At 39.6% G+C, this 17,971-nt stretch overlaps 2 protein-coding genes across 4 annotated transcripts in view; one reads left to right on the forward strand and one right to left on the reverse strand.

The window, feature by feature from the left end:
* garnl3 (GTPase activating Rap/RanGAP domain like 3) overlaps positions 1-3,832 on the forward strand; it is a 90,434-nt gene extending 86,602 nt beyond the window's left edge. For all 3 annotated transcript variants that reach the window (XM_063478209.1, XM_063478211.1, XM_063478210.1), the window contains 2 exons: positions 463-583; positions 670-3,832. In XM_063478209.1, the coding sequence (XP_063334279.1) occupies positions 463-583; positions 670-835 (287 nt within the window). In that variant the 3' untranslated portion in view covers positions 836-3,832. The remainder of the gene's footprint in view (positions 1-462; positions 584-669) is intronic.
* Positions 3,833-10,159: 6,327 nt separating this feature from the next.
* ptges (prostaglandin E synthase) lies at positions 10,160-12,733 on the reverse strand. Its single transcript, XM_063480593.1, has 3 exons — positions 12,535-12,733; positions 12,327-12,409; positions 10,160-11,217 (listed from the first exon to the last, which is right to left on the reverse strand). Exons 1-3 carry the CDS (start codon positions 12,640-12,642, stop codon positions 10,968-10,970), a joined length of 441 nt encoding a protein of 146 aa, XP_063336663.1. The 5' UTR covers positions 12,643-12,733; the 3' UTR covers positions 10,160-10,967.
* Between the last annotated feature and the right edge of the window lie 5,238 nt (positions 12,734-17,971).

Below are 17,971 nucleotides of genomic sequence, written 5' to 3' on the forward strand. Positions count from 1 at the left end.
AATGTAAACTTACAGCAACATTAGCTTAACATATGGAGAAACATTTACTCTTTTGTCTAAAGAAGCCATTTCTATCCGTCCCCACCTTCAAATACTTTCATATTTCATATTCATATACTTGGATTTATTAAACTGAAAAGTCGTTAAAAAAATTAAATGAAATCCAAGAAAATTACTACTTTTGGTTTGAAATCATCTAGCACATAATTCACTCAACAAAGCTATTTGTTGGGGGAATTATGTTATTTTATGGTACTACTGACAGGTTAAACAAGACACAATATGTGGATTCTAGTGCTTGAAGGCTATGACGCTCATGTTAAGTTAAGCTACCAATTGTATTTCATTTTTAAATCACAGATATAAATGGGATATCGACCATCCCACTCTCAGCAGGAAGGCAAAAAAAAAGCATATTTCTGAGTTTTCCAATGCATTTTCCATTGTCTCCTACCAACAAAGGCTTGACAGAGGAACCAAGTGGGAAATCAGACAGCGGATCGGTGAAACAGAGAAAGATGAGCAAAAAGAACACCGAGGACGAGCCCAAAGTACGAGCGCTGACATCCACAAACAGCGACAGGTGACACATCTGAACAGCAGCTGCACGTTTGATGTTTGCTTAATGCTAGCTTGAGCTTGAGACATGAGTCTTTCTGTGCACAACAGGCTAGCCTCACAGTCCAGCGAAGTGGATCAGGATGTCCAGCTGCACTGTTCGTCCAGTTCGGAGGCGGAGCCAGAGAAGGCGGTGCTGCAGCCAGAGAGCCCGCCCCTTACCAGTGCGTTCTCCCTCTCCACATCCTTCGAAGAAGATGTCTTGGACCTAAAGTGAAGACAATCCCATTGTGCACTTCTCTGCCCGGCCACTTCTGTACTGTCGCCTTTACTCTGTTGTTTTGGTTGGTCTTCTTTTCTTTTTGTTTTTTGTTTTTTTTCTGTTGTTGAGCTCTGATACCTTGGCGCTTTTTCCTACATACCCTGGGATTCTGAGCCCCCGTTCAGCGGACGAGATGGGTGCAGTGGAGGTTTGAAGTCATGTCTGTGTGCGTGTGTGACTTTTTTCATGAGCAGTGCCCCGTGTGTCGGCTGTTTGTGTCGCCCCGCAGCAGATAACCCAAAGAGGTTGCGTAAGATGCCGTGGTGCATTCAGACTTCTGCAAGAGCTTTGAGATGCCGGTTTGATCCTGAACCACAAACTGAATGTAAATCTGTGCACCAAGGCATGAGAAAACTCTGCATTCTCAACTCCCTCTGACGTTGCAAGAGCTTATGTGTTGTATATTATGTGATTATTTCCGATCCACTTTCAAGTATTGTATGATATGCATATGTGTACATCTGTTTATACACGAAAGTGCACACATGCAGGCGTATATGCCTGTCTGGCTTGTGATGCATATTTATAGATATATTATAAAAATCAATTTTATTCCCATATTTAGTAAAAGTATGATTTTTGATTTTATGTTCTCTGCACATTTTCGCCCATATTGTTCCCCTTATCCGTCGTAAACAGGTTAGACAGACCTGGAAGAAGTCTCCCACAAGTGCCGTTTGCCACTGTCCTCCATTCAAGTAGACGTCGAACAGCCACCAGATTTTGGTGTCTGTCAGTAGCAGCCATGATTGTAGTCCATGTTCGATTACAGTGGTAACCAACGACTGCAATCAGCTCGGGTGATTTCACTTGCTGGCGGCAAAATCTCAAAGGCACATGCACAAATCATTTTATCCCATAAGAAAGACCTGACCTTAAATTTGCATGACTTGCAAGTGTTGTGTTTTTTGCAGCAAAGAAATCGCTTCTTTGGAAACAGTGCGGTCTGTAACATGATACCAAATTCCGAACAAAGTAAAGAAACAACAAACTGAGACAAGAAAAAAAAGTACAGGAGTATCTATAACAAGACGGTGGCTAGATGGATAGAGGAGTGATGATAAAAACAAAACCAAAAGTGTGAATTACTTTTACTTTGTCTTTTTCTGTATGTGGAATGAAAAAGTCTTTTATTTTGTAGAGTAAAATGTGCACTTAGTTAAAAGGTAGTTTTATCTTTAGGAAAAATTTGACTTTTACTGAACTACAATTAAAGCCTAAATGAAACTAAGAATTTTAAAAGTGCAAAACAAAACATCTCATTAAAAAAAATACTAAATGTATTTATACATTTAGTATAATTGGAAAACATAACCCTGCTAGCGCTGTTTAAATCACTGAGTCTATTTTGGAACTTCAAGGCCCAGAAGCCCTGCTGATTTTCACCCAGAGGTCCAGAAATACACTGATTTACAGCTGGGACACCTGGAGTTATCGGTTAAGGGATAACTCACTGCAGCACACGGTTAAATTCACAGTTTAGATATCCTTTCCTTACTGAGTGTAGAGGTTTATGATCAGATTGCTAATTGGCTGCCCATCTAGAAAATCTTTTGTTATTGTCATACAGATAAAAATCTAGTCCATAAATTTGGAGGGCTCAAAAGAGACTCATAAGTCTCTAATATTACATATGCTCTAAAAACAATCCTACATTTCATTAAACTCTCTCGGCCTTTTAAATGTCTCCTCTCCTCAAAGAGTAAAGCAATCCATTAAAAATAAAACCACTAATGCTCAGTTACTGTAGAGTTGACAACAGGGAAACATCAGTATCTACATTGGCTCTTATTATTACATCAGTCTGGGATGCCAAACAGCTAAGGATGCACCACATCAACTAAAGGGTGACATTCCACATGATTAAACCCAGCTTGAGCACCTATGGGCGTTAGAGCAATCATAAAAATAATTCTGAGAGCAGAAACTTGGCAAGTGAGAGTGCATGGTTTTAAAAAAGGTCAAACATGGTCAAACAAACTTTGTGTAATTACTGTCACAGCCAGAGGAGGGAGACAAAACTTAACCACCACAGGTTCAAAATGGGAAACCTCCACATCTGTACCATCCACCCCACTTGTGATGTAAATGCACCTCCAACACTAATAACCTTTATCAGGATTACTTTATCTAGAAAAAGTTTCATACAGAATCTCACAATCCTTTCTAAAACGAAGGGTCAACTACACTTCTCATTTAATATTAGTAAGAACCCACTTTATAACACATAATTACAGCACTGAAAAGGTTAAATGGTGCTTTGTGTCAATGTAAAAGCTAATCAAAGTGACAGTAATACAAAGGGAAATGTTTGGCAAAGGTGACTAGCCTGATGTAGGTGTTAGTGCATCTCTGTATGCTTGTTTCACATCATAGCAGCCTTCAGATTGAGCATGAGCCTCTTCTTTTCTCATTTCTTCACACCTTTGCTCTGTTCTCCTGCCTGACTCTGCGTGAATCCCTCTAACAGCATAACATAACTCAGAAAAAGGAAAAAGGGGTAGAGGAAGAAGAAGGAAGAGGAGGAGGAACTGGGAGGGATTTTTACTCTTCTTTAGTGTCTAAATGAGGGTGAATGACTCGGGGAATGCTGCTTCTCCCGCTTTGCGTTGTTACGATTCCTTCTGTATTTTTGTCAAGTCTTTAGTTTCTACCTCCCCTTGGCATTTTCACTGTTTTTGTTTGTTTTGGTTGGTATTTTAGTTTGTTTTGGGGGTTTTTGTATTTGAAACTATATTTACTGTTTAGACTGTTGCTGAACCTCTCTGTGATATCAAAATGACAGAAAATTGACAAAAAAAACACCAAGTGTCTTAAAATATTGTATCGCCATCGTTTTTAATGCCAAGTAATACTTGTAAATGTTTGTGTATCAAATGTGGCCTCAAAGGAAACTGAACTATATTATTATTAATATTAATATTATTTGAGCAGTTATTTTAAACAAGTGCTGTAGACCACTGCTGTGAAAGTAGTTGATTTTGTTCATTGATATGTAATAAATATTTATGAAATTTCTGTTGGGTGGTTTCTTTGGCTTACACACACACACACATACATAAATACATGCATACATAGATAGATATAGATATATACAGGCTGAAAGCAATGTAAGTAATGTTAAGGTTAAATGTCAACATACATTTCTGCTTTAACCCTCTTTTCTGTAGCTGACTGAGTCATAGGTCTGGGGTTGTTTATTCTTGAGTTGTTTAAATGGAGCATTTCTTTCTGTTTGGATTTTTAACCCAGCTATAATCTGATTATGAGGTTCAATGTAAATGTTTACCTTTGTAGTACATTGCGAGTACACACAACTGCCAAAGCCCAGCAGAACACCGACACTAGCATCACACTGCCTTTTACTCACTTGCCCTTATCAACGCCTATCACTGCTGCCACAAGGGCTGACGAAGCAACAGAAAAGCATACAACATGGCCAATGCTGCTTTCTGTTGCTTCGTCAGCCCTTGTGGTATTGGGGCTCAGCACAGACACTCTGACCAGACCCAAAATCAACGGGATGGGATGCATTATGCATTCAGACACCTTTCTACTACAGCCTACATAGAGTTTTTGTAGGATCATACATACGCAACACTTTATTAGATACACCTGTTCAACTGGTGTAGCAACTCCTGAATGCATTCAAGTTGACCTGCTGAAGTTCAAATTGAGCATTAGAATGGGAATGACATGACTCCTGGTGCTGGACTGTTCTCAGTATTTCAGAAACTGCTGATCTAGTGGGATTTTTCTGCACAACCAGTTCTAGGGTTTACAGAGAATTGTCGGGAAAAGAGAAAATATCCAGTAAGCAGCAGTTTTCTGTGCGATTACGGCTGATGTTAGAGGTCAGAGGAGAATGGCCAGACAGCATGGAGATGATAGGAAGGCAACAGTAAGTCATAAGAAGGTATGCAGAAGAGAATTTCTAAATGCACACAATGTTAGCCCTTGAAGATGGGCTACAGCATCAGAAGACCAGACTGAGTGCCACATCTGTCAGCAAAGAACAAGAAACCAAGGCCACAGTTCACACAGGCTCAGCAAAATTGGATAATAGGAGAATAGAAAAACATTCCCTGGTCTCATAAGTCTTACATTTCTGCTGCATCATTCATATGATAAGGCCAGAATTTGATCTAAACAGCATGTAAGCTGGATTCTGCTTTCTATCAACAGTTCAAGCTGCTGCAGGTAGTGTAATGGTTTGGTGAATATTTTCTTGGCACACTAACAACTGAGCATTGTTTAACCTCCTAAGATCCGAACTCTTTCATGTCATGCATTTTAAAATTTTCTTTGCTATTTGGGTTGATTGGGACCTGAGGAATGTAAAAACAAAGAATTACCAGATTTTTATTTTTTTTTTTTTTACCTAATTTTTGTTTCTGATACAAATGAGATCCACGTATGAGGACATTGGTTTTAAATTTTGATAGAACGGTGGCAGTATAATGTCCTCATAAGTGAATATCAGGCCCTTGTAGAGAAAAATTAAGTATTTTCGTCTAGACACCAGGTCCTAGGAGGTTAAATACCATCCCTTTATAACCACAGGGTACCCATCTTCTGATGGCTGATTCCAACAGGAGAGCATGCCATGTCATAAAGGGGAGATTCATATCATGGAGTCACATCTGACAAATCTGCAGCAGCTGTGTGATACCGTCATACCCACACAGACCAAAATCTCTGCATTTTTTGGTTATGACTACAGTGAATCTGAGAGAAAAACTCACAAAACACTAGCAGGAAAACGCTATGAAAGAACACAAAACACAGCGTAAGTATTTCCGGGGGGACATTAATGTGACAGAACAGCTGCAGAAGCGACAGAAACCAAAACATGCGAAGGACTGAGTAGAGACATGATTAAAAGAAGCGTGCAATTCATCTGTGACTCAGAAAAAGGTGAAACGTAATTGTATTTTAATCACATAGTTCATATAATACTGCAGATAGATGTTTGCTATTAGCCGTTTACTAGTGATGTTCGATTCGTGAACGAATCGTTCAATACTCGAGAATCACTTTACTGACTCGTGAATCATGATTCACAAGCACAACTGACTCACTGACTCATCCCTGTTGCTGTTAGCAAACTAATTCCATTAGTAGAAATATATCTAGCTTATAATTAAAATTGTGGGGGAAAAAACAACAGCCAGTTTCTTAACAAAAACATTTCTGCTCTGAACTGGAAGAAAAAACCCTGAGTAGAAGCTCACATCAAGACAATAGCTCCTCGGTTCACAGTAGCATCGCTCAGCTAACATGCTAACAGCACATTTGAGTTACTCACCCCAAGGGCGTAGATTTGGTTTTGGTATTGGTGGGGACGGATGATTCAACCGCCGAACCCTGCCCTGTTTCTTTTTTTTTCCCTTTTTGTCTTTGCTTCTTGATAAAAAGGAGAATATATTTGCCTACATATCCTATTCTACATGCTTTTAAACCATTTAAAATTACAATTCATAGTTTTATATGTGAATTATATAATGTTAAATTACTATTAAACAAATGACTGACTAAGTATTTTAGACTTTAGTTTACTTCAGCCATATTCCATATAAATCAAGTATCATACAAAAATAAAAATAGCTTCAAATACAGTCATGACAATAATTATAATATGACTTTAAGGACTTAACAACATTACTTCAGTTATAGTACACCAACATCTCTTATACATTAGCACTAAGGGAACACTGAATGACCTCGTGGTTTTTGTCCATAAAACTACTCATCTAAGATTACCACAAAGTAAAAGATCTCTCAGCAAAATTATGCAACATTTTAGGCACACTATCAAATCGGTGAGCTGGGATGTTTTATTCTAAACATGAACTACTGTTACAGCAACAGACATGGACTACTGGTGTCCCACACAACAACTCAACGTCCACTATGTGAAGGAGCCAAACACATGCCTTCTCCTCTCGTTAACCGAGATAAACTGCTGGCATATTGGTTTTACATCTATACTGTCCAGTGTCTCCTGGTGGACATACAGCAGCATTGTTTAATCTCATTTGAGTCATTGTTGACCTTAGCCATGTTTTTAGTCTTCTGAGAGCACTGGAGCTTCTTTCAGCCTCAGTACATGCGTTTTATCCTCAGATTAAAATTATTATGTGCTTGATGTGCCTCACCTTTGGCCCTGGCTCTTCCCCTCTGATTGCACTAGGACATATTGCCACCTGATAAAATAACACACTGATTCGTGCCATATAAAAAGTGAGACATGTCAATTCAGATTCTTTGTGATACATACACTAATGAATCAATTTACATCAGCAGCCTAACAATTGTCATGATAATAAATACTAGTTAATCTATAGCACCAAATCATCAGTCAGTCACCTGTGACCTCGCCTCTTCACCTCTGTCCGAGCTACAACATGGCAGAGCTGCCTCTGTCACCTGATAAATAACAGTGAGACATTCCAAATACATGCAGTCACACATGTGCTTCAAATACAGTCATGAACCACCAAGTCATCATCCAATTCCACCTGTGATCTTTTATCACCATTTCTCTCTGAGCTTTGTGTTGGTTCTTCTGTCACCTGACAAATAGGACATACATGACAATAAGAATAAAATGTGTAGATGCTTCAGTGTTTCTGTCACTTTGTGCAGATCTTGACTCATCAGTAATGTTTGTAGGGTGAGTGCATTTTTAAAACAATTTGTGCAAACTGCACTACAAGGTGGAATATTTGCAAAATCATGACTACCTCGTGATATTTTGTCTCAAAAATGAACCCTATGAATATGTCAGTACCATTAGGATGAAATTATTGTGTTACCAACTTTTAACGTTAGACATATAATTCTAACAGCCTCTGTAAAATAATACCCTGGCTTGCTCGAGGTTACAGGTTTCTTTGAAAAATACTTTCTTATATCCAGGTTCTTCCTTTTTGCTGCCATCCTCCTCTCCTCCTCGCAGTGCAGGCTTGCCGCTGCTAAAACTAAACAGAGCTCCCTGAAAGGTACAGCCAATCACATTAACCATATTTGTCACATGACGTAGGAGAGAACGTAATTTAACTCTTTCTGGGTGAATGAGACGTTGACAGATCGTTTTTTTCTTTCTATCGGGTTTGTTTTTCTTTACTCGCAGCGATCAAATTATTGGTGGGGACATTTCAATAATCGCTGGATATTGGTGGGGACATGTCCCTTCCGTCCATGCCAAATCTACGCCCTTGACTCACCCCCTCCCTTGCTGTGCTGAATCATAGCGTAAGCGAATCACTCAGGACTCACTAACCCCCTCCCTCCTGGCTCACAGCTCAAACGAGTTGAACGAATTCACTGACTCACTCACCCCCTCCCTTCCTGTGCTGAATCGTAGCATAGACGAATCACTCACTCACTCACTCACCCCCTCCCTCCTGGCTCACATCTTCTTCTTCTTGGTTGGCAACCAATGTTAAGGCGCATTACCGCCCCCTGACTCACAGCTCAGTGGACATTTAGATGAGAAAATATATATTTGACACATTTATGGAAAATACTAATAAAATAAAATAAAAATAAATAAATGTTCCCTTTAGAATTTTTTTGCTCTATAAAATAGTTGTTTTCTTTTACAATCATTCATCTTAGCAGTAGGATTTACATTAAAAGAGAAACAAATTAAGTTTGAGTGAAAATATACATTTTTGCACTCTCTGGTCAACTGACTCAGTGACTCAAATGACTCAAGAAACCCGATTCACTTTGGTGAGTCACTCATTAAAACTCGATTCAGTAAAAAGAATCGAATTTACCATCACTACCGTTTACTGTTAGCTTGCCCATTCCGCAGCTGGTCCGTCACATTATTGTCTCCCCAAAATCCCCCTTTTTTTGTGAGCAATGTTTTTTCTCCTTCCGTTGTGTTTTATTTAACTTCCGTTGTGTTTTGTGTGCTTTTACACTATGCTTGCATGTACTGGTGTTTTCTGAAGTTACTGTGCATTGGGCCCTTTCAGGCCCACATGTTGCCTGTATTGACATTAATATGTAAAGTTAAATAAATCAGTTTAATCAACTGAAATACGACACAGGACAGTGGAACATCATAGTTAGCCAGGTTTAGATTCTGTGGTGTTAGAAGAGTGTTAGATAATTATTTAGCTGGTGTGAACTATTATTTTAATAACTCTAATAGGTGTCTATGTACTGTTACTAGACAAATTTAAAAGTCAAAAATTTAAAGATGCCATTTGGTTGAAGAGTGAAAGCTGAAAACATCTGACTGAGAAGTGCTCTGTGTGTGTCCACAAGGTGGGGGTAAATATTTATGTAGCTTTACTAAAATGACCAGTTTGTTTTTTAATCTCCCACAGGAGAGCCTGCACTTCTCAAACAAAAGAAAGTTTGGTCCAAAGTAAACTGATCTCCCTTAACAGCGAACAGCAGCGAAAACAGAGCTTTTGTCAGAGTTTTCCTCCAATCCAGAAGTTAAAAAAAAAACAGCATGCATGGGAAACTAAAAACATTTAACTTCACACTGATCTTATTCAGAATCAGAATACTTTGATCCCTAGGGGAAATTATGTATTACAGTGAAATGTGTAGGTAGGAGGTCAGGAACCACATTTCCTTTTACCCTCGAGGGCTCGGGCGGGGGGGCACGTTGAGACTATGACAACACTGACGCATGCAAGGATACAGACACACCCCTGTCACTGGCATGCCAGCTTTATGTTTCAACCAGATTACACATATTGTTAATGCTCTATTATTAAAAGCCAAGGATTTTCCCCGTCCTCCCACCTTGTCAGTCATTTTGTTTAAATCACAAAAACACCTGAGCTCCTGTAAGTTTGAGCTTAGTCATGATCACTGGGTTGGAAAATCACTGGAAACGAAATTACATCATCCGAGAATTGGGCAAAAAATTTCACGCCAGAGTGAGAAAAGCCAAATCAAGCGTAATCACTGATGGAAAAACATTTTATGTTGGCGCACAAACTTTAATTTTCCTCAGTGTGGAAGCATGACTGGGCACCTTCTGTAAATATTTCTATATGGCCTTCCAGCACCTCCCTCCTGGCCTCAGGGTGAAAAAAAAAAAGAAAGGAAAAATGAGCACAGCATAGCAGAAGGTCTTACATAACAATCAAAGGAATGCTGGAACTCTGCCGGTGCCTTTTGGATCATCTCACTCTCGCACATAAAGTGGGGCCCCCTATCCCCAGAACATACCAATTCTGCAGCACAAGGCTGTCTAAAAGAACAACTCATTTAGCACAAAGTGAAGGTAGAGGCTGGGTGTGCTTAGATGTGCATAGTTTTTATTGTCTACAAGTTTTCCTTTCAAAAACATTAAATTGAATAAATTACAAAACTCACCAAGTGCCTTCACAGATACATTTACACACAATTATATGCTAGAAAATCCCTCAGAAGGTTGTTGCAAGACGTGTACTCTGAACCCGTTTCTCACACACACAAAAAGCATCAAGTGTATTTAAACTTTCAACATATCAATCATCATACCAGGATCCATCACGCTGTTGTTGAACAGACACACGCACATGCATCCATCCACAAGGAAACAAAAGCATGGGGTGACATGACAATACATGAATAGTGGTCTATGGTTTGTGTAAACACAAGAGATCAGTGGCCAAAGTGGAGCGCAGAGGTGGAAAATTTTCCCAGGTTGTTTGAGTTCAATCTCTGCAGCCTGTCCATGAGTTAGTTCTAAATTTCAGCATTTCCTGGCTTTAAAAAAAAGAAAAGAAAAGAAAAGAAAAGAAAAAGGGAGCAACAACCTTGATTTGCATCTACTGCATGTGATGTCAGCTTCAGATATCTTTATAAGACACTGTTATATTTCAAACTTTGCCAAAAAGAAGAGAAAAAAAATACTGATAGTCAATCTCAAAACCCTGCACTGGTGTTATCAGAGACCTTGTGTTGCACTTCCACTTGTCTTTACAGGAAGTGCATCAGGAATCCTTCTCCCACTACTTTCTGACACAGGTCACACATATTGAGCCGTCTTGAGTCCCAGATCACAGCCATTAGTTCAGTCCCTTGTTCCTGGATTTATTTTGTTTTTGATTTATTTATTTTTTTAGGCGTATGATTTGACTGCCATCAGGATCTGCACGGCCATGGACACACAGGGAATCTGAGCAACAGTGTAGGCCACGGACCGGGTCGGTGCTTGCAGGGCCAGCAGGTAGGCAACGCTGTGCAGCACACGGCAGATGAAGAAGACGAGGAAGTGAAGCCGTGCCACCCACAGTGAAGGTCCGGTCATGGAGTAGATGGCACCCAAGAAGAGAAAAGGGAGGATGTTCTCCATGTCATTAATATGAGCTCTGAAAAGAAAGACAGAAGTCAGCGCACGGAGGCTGACACACAACTGTTTTCCACAGTTGTGTGACTCAGCTACCTATGATGCAGTAAAGTGACTACATCGCATGAGTGACTATGATTTGGGGTAATGATTTCCTGTGATATTCCTGGAAGATGTATATTCAGGATGACTAAAATAATATGCATTTAACCCACACTAGCACATCTCAAACCAAAGCAAGGGCTCTGTGACCTTCTCTAATCAGTTACACCACTTTCCTGTTTCCCCTCCACCCACTTGGAGCAGCTTTTTAAACAATATTGTTCTCAGATACTTGCCATCATAGTCCCCTTTTTGCCCAGAAAACAAACAAAAAAGGGCACATAAAAGAAATGATTAAGGTTGGAGATGGAATACGTCGTGCTGCAGCCATTTACAGTTATTAATGGAAGTTTGAAATGTTTTTCCTCCTGGTGCAGAGTTGATTCCTACCACAGGCTCTCAGGAAAAAAAAAAAAAATATTCAGGACAGACAGAGGGGAAAGTTTTACTAGTAAGAAAAACATCTGCTCTCCCCTGTCTCCGATCATATTCTGACAAGTTTAAACAAATCTGTCGCACACAGTCCTACAGGCTACTGAAACATCAGTGGAGGAGTAGCCTACAAGTTCTAAGAAAAGAGAACAAATCCGCTGGAAATAAATCTACACTTTATCAGGTCTGCGACAGATATCTGCGCGGGAGAAAACTTGCGGCACGTCATTCATATTCTGTAGAACATTTTTCATTTTATGATGCAAGGGTATTTTACTCGAGTACTTCAATGCTGTGCGCATTTGAAATCTACCTGAGTGAACTAGTTTTCATGCAGTGTATTGAATTTCTTTTTAAATCAAAAAGTAAAAGCTATGCAATGGGAATGCATAGTATAACTAATACTTGCCATAAGCAGCAAATACAAGGGAGTTTGTTTTGTTTTTTTAATCCAATCCAAAACTTTTTTCTTTCTTCTTTTTCTAATTATGCTCCTGCGATTCCCCCCCCCCCCCCACCCACCCCCCACCCCCCCACTGCATCCCCCTAAACACAAGCAGTCTAGTCTTACAAAAAATACCCCGTCTGCACGCTCACCTCCGGCATCTTTCCACATATGGATCTTCTCTGTGATACTGTAAACCTCCGTGTCTCAGCGCGTCCTCGGGGTTGGCAAAAGCCTTTCAGGGAAGAAACGAAAAAACAAAACAAAAACAAAAAAAAGCTTTCCACCAGAGAACAAACAGGAAGAAGAAAAACTTACACAGCATTTACGTTCAAGCTGCATCTAAAGGAGCTCACTCACCTTTTTACGCAGTCTCATTTGTCCCGTTATGACCGCTATTACGTACATCTTTAACACCAGCAGCACGCCGTAGAAAACAAAGCAGGAGAAAACCGAGTTTCTTAACATGACTGCTGTAATCCACGCAGAGCTGCAGCGAGAGCAGGGGAGAAAAAAAACACTTAAAGGAGAACTCTGAGATTGCAGCGTGCTGCTGAAATAAAAGGGAGAGTGAGAATGAGGGCAGGCCGTTTTGTAGCAGTGCCTCCACCCACTCACGATAATGATGAAAGCACTCTCATTCATGCACAACTTCTGTGAATTCCAGAATTGCTTCCCAGAGGCTACACTTAACTTGTTCAGATGGTGGAGGGGCGTTTTGTTCTTCTGCTTGGAAACAGGTAGCAAATTTAAATCATTCAAATTGAGCCTGATAGTTTTCTCCTTCTGTTATCTTGGAGGATAAATACCAAAATTTCATATGTTCAGTTATGATTTTTACCCCCCCCCCCCCCCCCCCCCCCAGAATTTAAAGCAGGTTTGCAACTATTTAGAGCAGGGGTCCCCAATCCCAGTCCGCGAGGGCCGGTGTCCCTGCAGGTTTTAGATCTCACCCTGGGTCAACACACCTAAAATCACATGATTGGTTCTTTACCAGGCCTCTGGAGAACTTCAAGACATGTTGAGAAGGTAATTTATCCATTTAAATCAGCTGTGATGGATCAAGGACACATCTAAAACCTGCAGGGACACCGGCCCTCGTGGACTGGGATTGGGGACCCCTGATTTAGAGGGTCAGAGGTTTAATCCCCAGCTCCTTGCAGTCTGTATGTATGTTGAAGTGTCCTTGGGCAAGACACCCAACCCTAAGTCCCTCCTGATGTGTGTGCATGAATGTGTCAGAGTCTAAAAACTGCGTTTGTGATAGCAGGTTGCAGTGTGGGGATGGGGAAAAAAATCCAACTTATTCGTTCTCACAAAAGATTAGACAATAGACGTGTGGCCCAACTTGGGGTATGAGTACGAGTTAGCCAATATAACGAGAAGCCTCACAGCACTGTGGTTCAGTTCATCTCCATTTTATTCATATAACACCAAACCACAACAAAAGTTGCCTTGTAGGATAAAGACCCTACAATAATGAGAGAAAACCCCAACAATCACATGACCCACAATATGAGCAAGCACTTGGTGACAGTGGGAAGGAAAAAAAACCTTTTTAACAGGAAGAAACCTCCAGCAGAACGAGGCTCAGGGAGGGGCGCAACTGGTTGGGGATGAGAGGAGTGGAGACAGTGGTGCAAAAGTCGCTTTGCAGCAAGAAGGTTTTAATCCTGAACTTGTTCAAAGACCTGCTTTTCAGGTTAAATGGTGTTTCTATAGCAGCTGTGGAGGTAAATATGCGGGCCGTCCACGGTATATCCGATATCTCACCCAGTGTGTGGGATAGGCTGCCATGAACTCGGTGCAGGCATAAGGCAGCTGAATTGACGGGAAAGGAAGCTTTACGCGTCAAATACATGAATGTTTTTGAAACAGTGTAACTCTATTGCCAATTGGTGAATGTCTGAACCTAGCTGTATACGTCAAAGTGTTGTCAAAGGCTTAAAATGGAATTCCACTTGCACAAAACTGTGCAACTATAATTACTGTAACGTCATTAGACGAAACACTGATGAAGTTTTTGAGTAAGAAATTTGACCTACTTTTAGTCAGAGTTAATGCTCTGTAATTTATCCAGTGGATGAAATTCTGCAGCTGTTTCTTAGATGAAAGAAATGGTCAAATTTTGAAATTTCCTGTGGCTATTTTCTTTTTAAACATTGGCTACACATGGACAAACATACCAAATTTTTAAAACTTGTATTAACTTTTGAAAGATGGTTTCAGATATCTGCTGCACTTGATTCTAATCTGCATGGTTCATGTGTTGCCTCACTCTTTTCTACCCACCCTTAAACTTTGAAAAATTACTTGTTACTTACGTTGAGACAGTTTGTCCTTGTGGTCTGAGAGCTTTGCGGGGAGAATGGGAGGATTTGATTGGTGCACCGGCTTGATTTCCCTCAGGTGTGGATAACGACTGGGTGGATCTCTGCTGAAGCGTGTCACGTTTCCCCCTTTTATGTTCCTGCTTATGTTCACTGCCAAAACAACATGTACTGAATTAATCAAAAGTTGTCATTAGTCAGCAAAATGTTGAGTTTTAGATTACTTTATCCTCTTATATTGTATTATTATTTTTCTTGAATAGAAGCCGGTATCTGAAGAAGAATAAACCCTAAACTAATGTGTAAACACAAGTAATGAAATAATATTTTTTTTAGTTGCAGTGTTCCCATAACAACCATGCTTTAAGCTAAATAAGTAGGCTAATGTAGACAGTCTTACCTCCTAATCACTCTTTTGTTGTTGCTGTTTTTCATTTTCTGCTAGATCCTAGCACCCACAAAAAAACCATGCCCACTACTGATCACTGTTTTATTTACACAGCCTCCCCTCCCAGACCCACGCACTTTAAAATGCTCTGCATACTGAAACACCAAGAAACAACGCCTAACAACAAACAGAACTGAGTTTTTCTAACAATAGCAGTATGGAGTCAGAAAGAGGCAGTTTTTTGTTGTTGTTGTTGTTGTTTTTTATTATTTTAGTGTCATGAGTGAATAACTAAACCTCTGGGCCAAATCTTCTTCTCTGAGAATCAATCAAAAGACCACAATGAAAAGGATGGAAAACTGTCATAAAATGGGACTAAATGCCTAAAAAATAGATATAAAATGATCTCAAAGGGTCGCTAAACAACGGCAAAACACAACCAAAAAAATTAACCAAAAAGCAACACAAAACCTACTGAAATGATCAAAACAGAGACAAACGACACACCAATATTAGCTTCATGGGAACCATTTACAGGAGTTTGTCCAATATTTTTGGCCCTGTTTTCTTTTAATTCAATTCAGTTTTATTTATACAGCGCCAAATCACAACAAAACTCAGCTCAAGGCGTTTTATACTGTAAGGTAGACCCTTCAATAATACATACAGAGAAAAACCCAATAATCATATGACCTCCTATGAGCAAGCACTTTGGTGAAAAACTCCCTTGTAACAGGAAGAAACCTCCAGCAGAACCAGTCTCAGTGAGGGGCGACCATCTGCCTTGACCAGTTGGGGAGAGAAGGAAGACAGGATGTGTTGAGACTGTCGTTTTTAGCATCTACATGAATGTTAAAATTTCCTACAATAATTATTTTTTTCTGAGCTGAGCACTAAATCAGATAAAAAGTCTGGGAAATCAGACAGAAACTCTGTGTAAGTCCCAGGTGGACGATAGATAATAACAAATAAGACCGGTTTTTGTGTTTTCTAGCTAGGGTGGACAAGACTAAGCATCAGGCTTTCAAATGAATTATGTCTGTCTTGGTCTTTGGTTGATTAATAGCCTGGTGTGGAAAATTGCTGCCACACCACGTCCTCAGCCTGTGCTTAGAGGATTCTGATAGTTATTATGATTTGGGGGTGTTGATTCATTTAAGCTAACATAATCATCCTGCTGTAAGCAGGTTTCTATAAGGCAGAGTAAATCGATTTGTTGATCAAGTTATTAACTCATGTACTAACACAGCGGTCCCCAGCCTTTTTTGCGTCACGGACCGGTTTAATGTCAGACAATATTTTCACGGACCGGCCTTTAAGGTGTTGCGGATAAATACAACAACATAAAATGATACGACCAAGACAAAAACTGTATTGGTATTTTGTAAATATAACAATAAACACAAATTCACTGTGTAACTTTATTAGCAGCATCCTCCTTAAGTGCGCCAACAACATTGAGAGTAATGTCCTCCTCTCTGCCCCTTAATGCTCTCTGGTCGCTATGGGAACACGTAAATATTTCTTTCAAAATAAGACACACAACTACAACACGGGAAAAGACCCAGGGAAAATGAGTTAACGATAAAAACCCTGAAAACCATAAATTTCACACCCGAACCTCAACTCTCACGGCCCCGTACCAAACGGCCCGGGTGTTGGGGACCGCTGTAGGCTACTAACAGAGACTTGGAAGAGAGAGACCTAATGTTTAATAATCCACATTGCACTGTTTTACTCTGTGGTGGAGATGTGGATACTGTATTGTTCTTTCTTTGTGATTTTTTTTTTATTTTTTTTTTATGTTTAAACCGTTTTTTGCTGGTTTTTAGTTTGTTTTTTGTCTGTTTTGGAGCTGACACAGTCTCTAAGGAGATGGAGATTTGGGGGGATAATAGGTCCACTGTTTATAAAGATTTATTGAGATATTTAAACTTGTTAGAATTCATCTATCACACAATAAATGCAACTAATTTTTTCCGAAATATCTAACACCAACAGCTTTATATTTAAAACTGTCCCTGCCTGTCCTCACCCCCACCAGTTACTTTTTTCACTCAAATATGGATGGCTCTGGTTCAACTCTTTCTACAATGTCAATCTTTTTTGTTTACAAAAATGCTAAGTTTTCGAAAGAATGTACTCCACAGAATGATCTGAAACTGAGTCATGTTATGTGACTCCTTCAAAAAAAAACACGCTATGAACTTTTTAAAGATAATTACTTCCTGTAGGACTGCTGGCAAAATACGCCATCAGAGGTTACAACAGAACATTTCTGTTGCAATCCAGCTGTGCCCTCTGTACGTAGCCTAGTTGCTCAACACCATGATTAGTCATCATTTTACATAGACAAGTTTTGTTTTGTTTTTTTACTGAATTAATACTGCACTTAAGTGTGTTTGGAGCTACTTTTACTTTTTTACTTTTTGTTGATTTTTGTTCTCTAATACTTTATAATTAAATATTGCATGTTTAGGGAGTTACTTTTGAATTAACTGTATCTTTTCATACTGTGTGTCTATGGATGTTAGATAAGATCACTATATAAGTACCATTTACCATTTACTATATCTATACATCAAGGAAGCAGTTTGTCTGAATCTGTGTGACATGGTGCGTTATCTCTCTGTAAGCAGTCATCAGAAGATCGGTACGCTCAGTCACTTGAACCGTTGCTACAAGACGATATGGATCCATATGGATCCATCCATCATGCCACACCAAATTCTGAATGTTGCAGAAGAAATCGAGACCCATCACGCCAAGCAATGTTTCTCCAATCTTTTATTTTCCAACGTTTGTGAGCCTGTGTGAGCTCTAGGCTCAGTTTGCTGCTGTTAGCTGACAGGAGCGGTGTGCTTATCTCTGGTGCTTTAATAAGTAAACACTAACTTAATGTTAAAGGAGTCTTAGTCTAAAACCTGTATTAATTACTAAAAACTGCATGTAGGCTGATATTTTTTTTTAAGTAAAATCTTCATTTGTTTTTAAGATTTTGGACAAATGTTTGGACATCATATTTTTCCTTCTGTCTGAGAGTATAGATTTGAAAGAAAACAGGAAGCATCACCACATT

Source organism: Pelmatolapia mariae, linkage group LG7 (assembly GCF_036321145.2).
Source record: "Pelmatolapia mariae isolate MD_Pm_ZW linkage group LG7, Pm_UMD_F_2, whole genome shotgun sequence".
NCBI lineage: Eukaryota > Metazoa > Chordata > Actinopteri > Cichliformes > Cichlidae > Pelmatolapia > Pelmatolapia mariae.